Source organism: Candida oxycetoniae (genome assembly GCF_023343755.2).
Source record: "Candida oxycetoniae strain CBS 10844 chromosome Unknown scaffold5, whole genome shotgun sequence".
NCBI classification, from domain to species: Eukaryota; Fungi; Ascomycota; class Pichiomycetes; order Serinales; family Debaryomycetaceae; genus Lodderomyces; species Lodderomyces oxycetoniae.
This window is the reverse complement of record NW_026055366.1, coordinates 50,401-62,711: the sequence shown is the minus strand read 5'-3', so window position 1 is coordinate 62,711 and position 12,311 is coordinate 50,401. Positions and strand designations below refer to the sequence as shown.

Sequence of the window (12,311 nt, the reverse complement as noted above, 5' to 3'; positions counted from 1 at the left end):
CTATGGCGTTATCTCTCTCTCTCTCTCTCAGCATATAGAGTTTTAGCAACTATGATGAAAAATCTTCATTTTTTGCTCATTCAGCATTCTAGTATTTGTTGTACTGAATCGATTATCGATTGCTCTAAAGGAATATATTTGAATTGCAAAATACTATTCGTTTTCGATGGATCAAGTCTCAAAGCTTTTTCCTCAATCAATTGAGCACTTTTCTCCAAATCACCTTTTGGTAATTGCAACTGAGGGAAATTCTTACGAATAAGCTCAACTAATGAATCATTAGTAAAATAACAGTCCCGCAACAAGAATCTTTCACCATTCAGCTTTTCAGGGTGTTCAAATGCAAAAATGTGTGCTTTTGCCGTATCTCTAACATCGATGTAATCACCGAAAAATTCGGGAATTTCATCCAGTGGCTTCAAATTCAATAATTTACCAGAAATATCAGCCGAAAAGTTCAATTGTGTCTTGTTTTTGACCTCGTAAGCTTGAGGGCCCAAGACATATGTTGGATGAATTGTGGTAACTGTAAATTTCGGCTTTTCATTTTTAACAAAGTCCCAAACGGCACGCTCAGCAAATGTTTTAGAACCACCATAGGCTGTGTAAGGATCTTTGAAACTTTCTTCATAGGTGATTGGGTTCCATGAGTCTTCATTATACTGGATAGGACGTGGAAGCTTTACCAAAATGTCGATAATTGCTATAACTGAGGATGTATAAACCAAAGTTTCAATATTTGTACCAAATGTCTTGATTGCCGATAAGACGTTTTTAGTACCTTCAATTGCTGGATCCAAAACCTCATTTTTGAAATCAGTTGCTTCAAAGTCGACTGGCGACGCTGTGTGAATAAACACTTTGATTTCAGGATGAGCCTTCAAGGCCTCGTCAAACGCACCAGCTACTACTAAATTTGGAATTACAACATAGCTAAAGTTTGGTGAATTAATCAATTTTTGCAAATCTTCTCCTTTACCTTTCGATCTAACCGATCCAATAACAATATAGCCCAATTGAAGTAGTTGTTGGACTATATGCTGAGCTATAAACCCGGTAGCTCCTGAAACAAAGATAGTTTTAACCATTCTCAACTTAAACACAGCAAAACCTAGAGTCTAATTGTAAAGATATAACAAACCTAGAGCCTAATTATAAAGATACAACAACAAACCTAGAGTCTAATTAGAAAGATACAACAACAAACCCAACAACATCCTCTTTTAGACTAGGAGAAAAACTCCATTTATATATATCAATCACCCTGACCTTTTGCTCTTTGCACCACCGACTCTTTTTTCGACATCACTCTTCCTTCCTATTTCTCGCGCTCTGTCCTACACCCCACACACCCGAATCTTTCCCAAAATAAACCGTACCCGCGCGCGTTTATCTTGAAAGATCATTGGTGAAAACAATTGATAAAGAGAAAAATATTAATTATATACACTATCGAGCAGAGCGAGATTGTTGGTGCACCACTTGATACCACATCACGATAAAGAGAAAAATATTAATTATAAACCCGCATCCACTATAAAGGGAAAAATATTTAATTATTAAACCCACATCACCAAACTTTTCTTTTTATTTTTCCATACAACAGCATATAAATTGTGGCTGAAGCGATATCACCACTATTTTAAATTGTGGATAAAGTATTTCTCAAAACCCTCTTGTCTCTTTTCTTTCCTCTTGTCTCTTTTCTTTCCTCTTGCCCCCTTTTTCTTTCCTCTTGCCCCCTTTTTTTTTTTACAGTTCATATCATGTCGTTTCAAAATATACCTATTCTTGACCTTGAAGATGCCTTTAATCTGACGACAAAACCGTTGTTTTTACAGCAGTTAAGAGATGCTATGATAAATGTAGGTTTTCTACTTTTGAAAAATTATGAATCTGTTGGACCAAGTAAAGAAGATTTTGCTAATATCAAGTATCAATCTGAACGGTTTTTTGCCTTACCTGATGAGGTGAAGTTGGAAATTGAAATGATCAAATCTCCTCATTTTTTGGGTTATACCAGATTGGCGAATGAAATTACTGCTTCGCATACTGATTGGCGCGAACAAATTGACTTGGGTACAGAGTTACCACCACCAAAAGAAGGCGAGCCGATATATAAGAATATCGAAGGACCAAACCTTTGGCCAGATGAAGAAAAAATACCAAATTTCCGCAAAAATGTCGAGGATTATATTGCCAAAATGACAAATCTAAGTAGAGTGTTTAGAACTTTGGTTCTTGAATCAATTGGATTGGAAAAGACGGTATTGGATGGTTATTTCAAACCAAATCAACAGTGTAAGATGAAATTGATTGCTTATCCTGATAGTCTGGCCTTGACAAATGCTGAGTCAGTCGCATTGGATGATTCACCATCAACAAACCAAGGAGTTGGACCCCATCGTGATTCAGATTTAATCACATATATTTTTCAAGCAACCGAGCATCAAAACTCGCTTCAGGTGCAAAACTTTCAAGGTAAATGGATAACAGTTCCAAACATTCCTAATCATTTAGTAGTCAACAATGGCCAAACAATGGAAGCAATCACACAGGGCGTGTGTAAAGCTACAATCCATCGAGTCTTGATCCCAGAACCTGGTAGTGGTACAAGAATATCAGTTCCATTTTTCCAAACAATTGATTTAGATTGCACAAAAACTGCTGTTGAAAACATTCCTCAAGAGATTATCAAGTTGAAGGAAATAAGAGATAAAAAGATTAAGGATTGGGCTGTCGATGTGGGATTTCAGTTCAAGCCTAATATAAATAAAGAGCCAGTTGGTCACGCCGTGTTTAGGAATAGAATAAAGTCACACCAAGACGTTGCATCACGGTGGTACCCAGACATTTTGAAACAGGTCCTTCAAGAATATACTTATTAAACATCCGCTTTTTTTTTTTTACCAAAAGGAGAAGGAAGGAGAGATTTGTAAATATTATCATGTATTCATCGTTTAATTATAAACTAATTACAAGGTTCTGCTTGTCAATCATTTCGATTCAGAAGTAGATTTGGCAGATTCAGAGTTGGTTGATACAGATCCAGACTCTTTCTTGTCATTCTTGTGATTCTCCTGGTACTCAGAATAAGCTGCTTTTGCATTTGTTTGAAAGTCACCTCCTTTTGAAAACTGCTTATAAGCATCTTGAACATCTTCCCCAGTGATTTTGCCTGAACTTGCAAATTCTTTACCTTTCTGTAACAATCCGTCCATTGTTTTTTAATTTTTCAATTTTGTTAATAGCGAAATCAATTACAACACTACAACAAAAGAACAGATAAAAAAAAAAAAAGAGAGAGAGAGGGAGGGACATTGTTGATATTTATACCTGATCGCGTAGTGAAATTTCACCTTAGTTCTAATTAACTATATACATTGTTATGTGATGATCGGTTATATTATGCATGTTCCAAATCATGAAATGAAAATGTCAAATTACCAATTGGACCGGTTTATTTTTGTTCTCTTTAAGTTAGCTGATTCGTTTTGTTAAGGCGAGACATGTAACATATATTTAAATTTGTACTATAATTAAATAAGTGGAGAAAACTGTCGAGCAGAGTGAGATAGTGGAGCAACACTTTGTAGCTTTTTACGACACTATCGAGCAAAGCGAGATAGTGTCGATAGGAGCAATACTCGGTAGCTTGTTACAATGCTCAGTAGCTTGTTACAATGCTCAGTAGTTTGTTACAATACTCAGTAGCTTGTTACAATACTCAGTAGCTTGTTACAATACTATCTCGGTTTGCTCGATAGTGTCAAACGCTACTACAGTTGTGGTATGCTAAATTTACCCACTCTTACGACTAAATCAAATACTGACATTGTGTTAAAATTTTGAACCTACAAACTATTTTTCTTCATTGTCCACTCTTAAAGTTTCAACTTTTCCAAAATTGCAATGGTTTGTTCGTATCCTTCAATTTCGGCAATAACTTTTTCTAATCTTTGTTTGGCGCTTTCTACAGCTGCAGGATTGGTCTTTTCGGTAAACTTACCAATAGCTTCATCATTCTTCTTTTTATTCTCCTTGGCAGTATTCAATTTTTTATTAACTTTTGCAATTTCGGCATCTAAATCGATTTGGCCCTTAACTAACACGTGTACATTGCAATCTGGGCCAATGGCTTGTAGAGCACATCCAGATGGCACTTCTTCTACTGATTTAACAACTGCAATTTTTTCAACTGACTTGATCAAGGAAACGATTGAATCTTGTTGTTCTGATGCAATCTTATATATATCGTCCTTACTTGACTCAACAAAAACTTGGCCGTTTTTCAAAATGTTATATTGAGAGAGTAAGGACCTTGCTCCTTTGGTGATGTTGAGCACAAGATCATAGCTTGTTAATGCATCACTGCTATCAAATTCCTTAGTATATGTTGGGTACTTGGCTTTGGATATAGTTTCAGTCTTGTCACCTTCACGTCTAGGTAACCTCTGCCACATTTCCTCAGTAACAAAAGGCATAAATGGATGAATCAACCTCAATGCACCATCAATACAGGTGTACAAAGTATCCTGTGCTGATTTCTTTTGCTCTGATGTACCATCCTGTATCAAGGACTTTGAGTTCTCAATGTAAACATCACATAAATCGTACCAAAAGTTATAAATATGATTAGTTGCATCACCAAAATTACGTGCCTCCAAAGATTCATTGGTATTTTTCGCAGCATTTGACAATTTAGCCAAAATCCATTTCTCAACAAGTGACTCATTTCCTGTTAATGAGGCAGATGTTGGTGGTACATAATTCTCACCTAATCTACCCAAAACAAACTTTGTTGCTTGGTAAATCTTATTACAAAATTTACGATATCCTTCAACTCTCAAAATATCTAAATTGATATCTCTACCACCGGTAGAATAAGCACACAATGCAAATCTTAAAGCATCTGTACCACATTCGGGTATACCATTGGGGTAGGATAATTTTTGTCCATCCATTGCTTTTTTCAATTCTCTTGGATCCAAATTACCGGTTGATAATTTATCATGTAATCCTTGTAATGGAATACCAGTAATGACATCTAATGGGTCAATAACATTGCCTAGAGATTTAGACATTTTACGACCTTGTGCGTCTCTAACTAAAGAATGGCAAAACACTTCTTTGAAAGGAACCTTACCGGTCAATTTCAAAGATAATAAAATCATTCTTGAAACCCAGAAAAACAATATATCCCAACCGGTTTCTAACATTGACATTGGGCTAAACAATTCCAAGTCTCTTGTCTTGTGCGGCCATCCCAAAATAGATATTGGCCATAAACCAGATGAGAACCAAGTATCCAAAACATCCTCGTCTTGTTCTAATGTGAATTTCTTATCAGCAAATTTCTTGTTGGCCTTTTGTAAAGCTTCCTCTTCAGATCTGCCAGAGATCCAGTACTCATTGTCTAATTTGTCATGTTCTTCACCTTCAATATTTACAAAGTAAACAGGACATCTATGACCCCACCATAATTGACGAGAAATACACCAATCCTGAATATTTTCCAACCATTGGAAATATTCAGATTCGGAAGTCTTTGGATTAATAACAATATCACCATTTCTCACAGCCTTTATAGCATCTTTTGCCATTTCTTGTTGACTAACATACCATTGAGGCTTCAATAATGGTTCAATAACATCACCTGATCTCGAACAAAGTGGAATTGTCATTTCGTTATCCTTTTGCTCAACAAAGAGATTCTTTGCCTTTAATTGTTCAATTACCTTAGCTCTAGCGTCAAATCTTTTCATGCCTTTCCATTCAGGTCCACAATTCTCATTCAAGTAACCATCATCGGTGTATATGTTTATAAACTCCAAATTGTTTCTCTTTCCTGTATTATAATCGTTTTGATCATGGGCTGGCGTAATTTTCACTGCACCTGTTCCAAATTCCATATCAACAGCTTCAGCATCAGTCACAATTGGTAATCTTCTATTTAAAAACGGATGAAGCACGTACTTGCCATGCAAGTGTTTATACCTTGAGTCATCGGGGTGTACAACAACACCAGTATCACCAAAGATAGTTTCGGGTCTAGTAGTAGCAACAGTCACTTTTTCATCTGAATCTTCGACTGGGTACGAAAAGGAAGTCAAGGTACCAAATTCAATCTTATTGTCGTAACCGGGAACAGACAAAAGAGTTTTTCCTGAAATGTTCTTATTATCTACTTCCAAGTTGGAAATAGCTGTGTTTAGTTTCACTGACCAATTAACCAATCTTGATGCTCTGTAAATTGTACCATCTTCATGCAATCTCACAAATGCTTCAGTAACTGCCTCGGATAAGTCCGGGTTCAAAGTGAACTTTTCTCTGCTCCAATCGTAAGAAGCACCCAATTTCTTAAACTGGTTCTTTATCCTCTTGTGATATTCTTCTTTCCATTCCCATACTCTTTCAACAAACTTTTCACGGCCAAAATCATACCTTGTTTTTTTCTCTTTGGCCCATATTTGTTTCTCAACCACAGATTGTGTGGCAATACCAGCATGGTCGAATCCAGGAATAAACAACGTTGTTTTGCCTTGCATTCTATTCCATCTGATTAAAGTATCTTGAATAGAAACGGTTAATGCGTGTCCGATATGTAATGCACCAGTAACATTTGGTGGTGGACACGGAATCGAAAAGGCACCTTGCGGCTTGATTTCCCCCAGTTCTGTAAGTTCAGGTTGGAAATAGCCTTGTTTGTCCCACCATGCATACCAAGAACTTTCCACATTTGTAGGATTATATGCCTTGAAAGCGGCATCTTCTAATGATGCTAAGATCTTTTTCTCCCCAGGCTTGGTCTCGTCGATATACTCGGGTACCGGAGTTGATTGTTTCTTTTCCTTTTTGGGTTTCTTTGGTTCATCCGATTTAGATTCGGTCTGTTTAGCCTTTTTGGCATTGAACTTGGCCAATTTCTCAGCTTTTTTTCTCTCTTTTTCCAACTCCTTAGCAGTCTTGGGCCTCTCAAGTTTATCATCAGTTCCAGCTTGACCTGAACCAGCTTGACTACTTGGTTCTAAATCTTTTTCTAAACCAGCTTGACTACCTGGTTCTTGACTACTTGAGTCCAAATCTTTCTCTAATGTCTTGGTAACCTTACTCATATTGCGCCTAAATTGATCCTGACCTTGACCTCGACTTGAACTTGGTCCTTGTTTAAACCACAAATTTAGCTTACTTGATATCTGCTGCGTGCTTCCTCTACAAATTGATCTGGTCAAGAAAAGCAAACAGGAAGGGGGCATAAAACTCGGACAATCACTTTCACTCCGTTCCTCGTTGTTCTTTATCAAAAGGCTGAAAAATTTTTCTCGCTATTTTTCTTTTTTTTTTTTTATTAGCCGCCGCTACCACGAAGGTTTTACTCATCGCTCATCGGTGATTCCCCTTATCACCAAGGTTGATTCTCTTTGCCTCTACGTTGTTTGAGTCCATGCTACTGCTGTCTAGTTGCCGTTTCATCGATCCGGTAAGCCACTTGCTCGTTGGGGCAGGGGGTAAGGATTTACTGGAGTCGGTTACTTCTGTTTTTGCATCTTTATTTCCATCCTTATTTCCACCTCCTAAAATGATATGGTCGAATTCATCATCATTAAGGATACTTTTTTTCAAATCTTGTTGTTTTTGCTTTTGTAATCGTTCCACCATAGCCTTGGACATTCTGGCACTTGTGTTTTTATTGATTTGGATTTGACCTAATCTACCCAACCCCCCAGTTCTACTTACCCCCAATCCAATCTCTTCTCCATACTCGTCCATAATAGTTTGTTCTTGCTTGCCAAACTCCATTATATTCTGGGCTTTACGTAACTCAGACATTTGGAATCTTTCCTTCATCTTACGTAGCCTTCTTCCACCTCTTTTTTTTGATTTTATCTCAATAGGCGCAGGCAATGCTTTATCGGGTGTTTGTTCTGGTGGTGCCAACAATTTATCAATTTTGTCTTCAATCTCCCTTTTCAACTTCAATCCCAAATTTCCCTCTTCATCCGATTTAGAGAGGTCAATCCTTGCAGCCAAGATGATCTTTCCACTGATTATTCTCATTGCCGATCGTTGGATTTCTGGAGGCAAACACTTGACAATGTCACTATGATATAAATACCCCGTTTGCCGAATATTTTTCGACGCAACTTTAGTACTTGAAGATAGATCTCGAACCCCGAGAGAGGCTATATTGCAAGCTGGAGTCAATGCTAGTTGTTTCAATGAACCCGATGCTATCAACAACTGTGACGTGACAATCGGTCCAATTATTGCTGACACATTAGGTGCAAATCTGGCTAGTTTATGTGATATGAAGTTGGAAAGTTGATGTAGTATATCGTCTAATTGAAGTATTAGTTTGGCACACGAATTTAACTTGTCCATATCCTGTGGTGATAGCTGAAACTGATCTTTGCTCTGCTGCAATGCGGACATAATAATAACCAAGACTTTGTCATTGGCCATTAACTTTTTCAACTCTTGTTCATATTGTTGAATATTCGCCAAATCTTGTTGAATTATCATGAATGTCCTCACATAATCGGTATTAGCAGCAACAATATGTTCCAATTCTGGAAAAACAAGTTTGTATTGCAGTTTCAAATGCATTGTGAATGCAAGAATCTCGTTATTTATCAATGTTGATAACTCATTTATAGTTAAAATAAATCTATACTCATCAGATTGTAAATCACTTTTGGCATGGTTTATCTCTGCAAGAAGCTCAAGAAAATCACTCTCTTGGTCATTTAGATATTGTGCAAGTTTTTCCTTTAGCTCGGGAATGAGCGGGTATACCTTGGACGCAGTGGTAAAGTCACGAATCGACTCTATATCAGGATTTAGCAATATTGTTTGGAAAGGATTGTATCTAGTAGTAATGAGTTTAGTGAGCTTCTCTTGGAACGAACGTGTAGATTCATACACATCTTTTTCGCCTATATCTTCTTCTACTGCTTCTCCTACTGCTTCTTCAACCTCTTCATCACTACTCTCCAAATCAGCTAGCAATTCCTTTTCGTATTCCACCATTTTCAATAAAAGCCTTGTTGATATCAAGCTCGCATTAAAAAATGAAAAAGAAAGAAAAAAAATTAAACGCCAATCCCCCCCACCTCATCTCATCTCATCTCATCTCCTCTCATCTCCTCTCATCGGAAAAGTGATTCTCTTCTTTGGCATTACCAACGATGTTCCAAGTTCATACGTCTATACTAGACAATGCAGACGGGTCCGCCGAGCTAACTCTAGACGATACCAAAGTTCTTGTTTCAGTATCAGGGCCTATAGAGCTGAAACAACGACAGGAATTACCACAACAAGCAAGTCTTGAAATAATTGTACGTCCAGCAAAAGGATTATCAACAACAAAAGAGAAACTATTGGAAGACAAACTAAGATCGTTATTGCAGAATGTGCTTATACGTTATAGGTATCCAAGACAACTTATACAAATAGTGGTACAATTTTTGGTACTGGGAACAAGACAAGAATTCACCAATAATGAATTGAACGCAGCTATAAATTGTTGTTATTTCGCAATAATAGATGCAGATTTATCCATATATCTGAGCTTTGCATCCGTCTCCTTGTGTATCAATCTGGGAAACTTGATTGAAAATCCCACGGCGGATGTAATTTCAACTAGTGACTCGCATCATATTGTATGTTTCAGTATAGAAAATGGTAAGGTTGGCAATTTACTATTATTGGAAAGTGCCGGAGAGTTTACTGAATATCAGTTGTTTGATTTGTTGGCGAAAAGCGTAAGGAGTATAGAGAGTTTACATCAATTGCAAAGAAAAGCTATTGAAAAAAAACTAGGAAATGATTATATCTGGAGAGAAGTGAAAAACAATTAACGTTGATGGATTTTTTTTTCATTTTTATTTTTATTTTTATTTTTTTTTGGTTTTGGTTTTGGTTCTGGTTTAGTTTGGTTTCGTTGATTCAATACAATGTTGCTAATGGATCCAACTTTGCTGATCCTAACACGTTACCATTCCCTAATGATAACCCATTATTCAACAAATTGATTTCACCAGAGTTGAACTTGTTGTTAGGATTTGATTTATGTTTAAAAGTAAACCCAATGAAATTATTTTCCAAAAATCTCCTTTTTGCTGTACTATTACTTTTTTCCAATAATTGTTCATTTTGTTCTTGTCTAGCAAAAACGTCTTTGTATTTAGCCATCATCTCCTCATCTTCAAAATCATCAAAATACCCAGCATCTTCTTCGTTATCCAATTGTGGTGTGAATGGTGGTGTACGTTGTCTTAAATTTTCCCATTCAGTGACACCGGAAAAATACGACATTTGTTGAACTTGTTTAAATGTCCTTAACCTTGTTGAGGGAGATGCAATTAGCTTGGTTATCAATGCCCAAGTTCTGTCACTGAAAACATATCTACCGTCCTTGGTCTGGGGTCTACGTAATGAAGTTTTCCAGTGCTTTAAATTATAATATGTCTCATCTTGCTTGGAACCGGAAAATGGCGGGTACCCACAAAGTGCTTCAAATAACATACACCCCAAAGACCAATAATCAATTGTATAATCATAACTTTTCCCTTCTAATACTTCCAAAGCCATATAATCTGGAGAGCCTACAATTGAGTTAGCTAGATTGTGGTGTCCTTGACTTTGCTTGAAAATCTTTTGTCTTTCCATCATTAATCGCGATGGGATTTGATACTGCTGCTGACCAACCTCCAAGTTCTTTAGTTTTAATCTCATCGATTCAATTCGATCATTTGAAACCGTGCCTGCAGCCAATCCGAAATCGGTCAATTTAATATGCCCCTTTGAGTCAATTAAAAAGTTTTCTGGTTTCAAATCACGGTGAGTAAATCCCAATTCATGAAGTGAATTAACAGCCGCAAACATTTCGCTTATATAAAAGCGCGCGTGTGGAGGAATTAAATAACCAGTATTATTCAATAGTGTTCTGAAATCCCCTCCTGGCACAAATTCCATTGCTAAAAACACTTTTTCGGGATCTTGAAAAGCATAAAGTAATTTAACTAACCATTCGCTTCTGGTATTTGTTAAGATGTCTCTTTCTGTTAACACATGTCTTGTTTCATCCAATTTGACAAGCAATTTTTTATTTAAAATTTTTAAAGCACAGATTTCTCTAGTATCCTTTTTACGTGCTAAGAATACCTGCCCATACCCTCCTTGACCTACTTGGGTAATCATTTCAAAATCTCGATGTTTTGGCTTTAATCTTCTTTTACGTAGCAATGCTCGCTCTCTACCTATATAGTTTTTCCATTCCAATTGTTGTCTTTTGGGGTCATTGCAGAATTTGGGATCAGTCATCAACTTTTTCTCAACAAACTGAGTTCGTTCTCTTCTACTTATAACATAATCAAACATGTCGCAGTAGTAGTCAAGAAAATATAACTGTGCTACCGAAGTGAGTCTTTTAGTTTTTGGATTATTGGCCCGTTTCCTAAATTCTTCCTCTGATAATTTATACCTTTGACTAGGCGGAGGTTGTAGCAGATTGATATTATCTTGCAAACTACGCTTATTTCCATGTGAAGGATTTCGGTCGTTTAATGGAGTTGGTGTCAGTGGAGTTTGATAAAGTTTTGTTTTTTGGTTGGTATTGTTGTTAAAGGGAGTTATTGGTGATGTATGTAAAATGGATTTGGTAGGTGAACTTAATGGTGTGATATTCTCCTTGTTAAACGTGGGTTGGTGATGATTAGTTGTAGTATTTGCAAATGATTTATTATTATTATTATTATTGTTGTTATTTGGTGATCTGTAACTTGTATCTACGTCCATCATATTACTCGAGATGGAAATGTTTTCCATTGATTGAGAAATATCACCTATTTCATTGGTATGGTTGTGTCTTGGCGAGGACCTATTGAAAAAACTCGTCATATCTTGAAAATGTGATAAAAGCAAATCAAAGTTTCCTACTAAAAAAAAAAGCAAAAAAAAAACAACAACAACAAAATAACTGGGAAGATGAAGGGGAGCCCTTATTTGATAATAGTCCGACGGGGAGGGGGGGTAGAAGGAAATCCAAAAAAAAAAAAAGTGGGAAAAGCAAATTTTGTATCAAACCCGTGTGTTGATCAAGCGAATGTATTTGTGGAGGTTCAAAGTTTGTTTGTATTGCTGTTCTCTGCCTCTTTTTTTTAATACAATATTGATATGAATTTTTTGAAATTTCCATAACAGATTTCGAAAGCGATTCCCGTTGGTTTTATTCCTCTTTTTTTTTTTTTTTGTAGATCTTTGTATGTTTACAATTTGACCATATCGGGAAATGGCATATTTGGATAGGA

The 12,311-nt window shown here is 36.5% G+C and overlaps 7 protein-coding genes across 7 annotated transcripts; 2 read left to right on the top strand and 5 right to left on the bottom strand. All coding sequences in view use genetic code 12, as the record gives it.

The window, feature by feature from the left end:
• Window positions 1–80: 80 nt before the first annotated feature.
• Window positions 81–1,088, bottom strand: KGF56_000770 (SDR family oxidoreductase; the record flags this gene model as incomplete). The annotated part of the gene is made up of 1 exon (XM_049326714.1): window positions 81–1,088. The coding sequence occupies one exon, from the start codon at window positions 1,086–1,088 to the stop codon at window positions 81–83; it is 1,008 nt and encodes a 335-aa protein (XP_049182035.1).
• A 678-nt stretch (window positions 1,089–1,766) lies between these two features.
• Window positions 1,767–2,888, top strand: KGF56_000769 (uncharacterized protein; the record flags this gene model as incomplete). Its single annotated transcript, XM_049326713.1, has 1 exon — window positions 1,767–2,888. One exon carries the CDS (start codon window positions 1,767–1,769, stop codon window positions 2,886–2,888), a length of 1,122 nt encoding a protein of 373 aa, XP_049182034.1.
• Window positions 2,889–2,996: 108 nt separating this feature from the next.
• Window positions 2,997–3,221, bottom strand: KGF56_000768 (uncharacterized protein; the record flags this gene model as incomplete). The annotated part of the gene is made up of 1 exon (XM_049326712.1): window positions 2,997–3,221. One exon carries the CDS (start codon window positions 3,219–3,221, stop codon window positions 2,997–2,999), a length of 225 nt encoding a protein of 74 aa, XP_049182033.1.
• A 663-nt stretch (window positions 3,222–3,884) lies between these two features.
• On the bottom strand, window positions 3,885–7,115 carry VAS1 (valine--tRNA ligase; the record flags this gene model as incomplete). The annotated part of the gene is made up of 1 exon (XM_049326711.1): window positions 3,885–7,115. One exon carries the CDS (start codon window positions 7,113–7,115, stop codon window positions 3,885–3,887), a length of 3,231 nt encoding a protein of 1,076 aa, XP_049182032.1.
• Window positions 7,116–7,383: 268 nt separating this feature from the next.
• Window positions 7,384–9,030, bottom strand: KGF56_000766 (U4/U6-U5 snRNP complex subunit; the record flags this gene model as incomplete). Its single annotated transcript, XM_049326710.1, has 1 exon — window positions 7,384–9,030. One exon carries the CDS (start codon window positions 9,028–9,030, stop codon window positions 7,384–7,386), a length of 1,647 nt encoding a protein of 548 aa, XP_049182031.1.
• A 158-nt stretch (window positions 9,031–9,188) lies between these two features.
• On the top strand, window positions 9,189–9,860 carry KGF56_000765 (exosome non-catalytic core subunit; the record flags this gene model as incomplete). The annotated part of the gene is made up of 1 exon (XM_049326709.1): window positions 9,189–9,860. One exon carries the CDS (start codon window positions 9,189–9,191, stop codon window positions 9,858–9,860), a length of 672 nt encoding a protein of 223 aa, XP_049182030.1.
• Window positions 9,861–9,948: 88 nt separating this feature from the next.
• On the bottom strand, window positions 9,949–11,901 carry DBF2 (serine/threonine-protein kinase; the record flags this gene model as incomplete). Its single annotated transcript, XM_049326708.1, has 1 exon — window positions 9,949–11,901. The coding sequence occupies one exon, from the start codon at window positions 11,899–11,901 to the stop codon at window positions 9,949–9,951; it is 1,953 nt and encodes a 650-aa protein (XP_049182029.1).
• Between the last annotated feature and the right edge of the window lie 410 nt (window positions 11,902–12,311).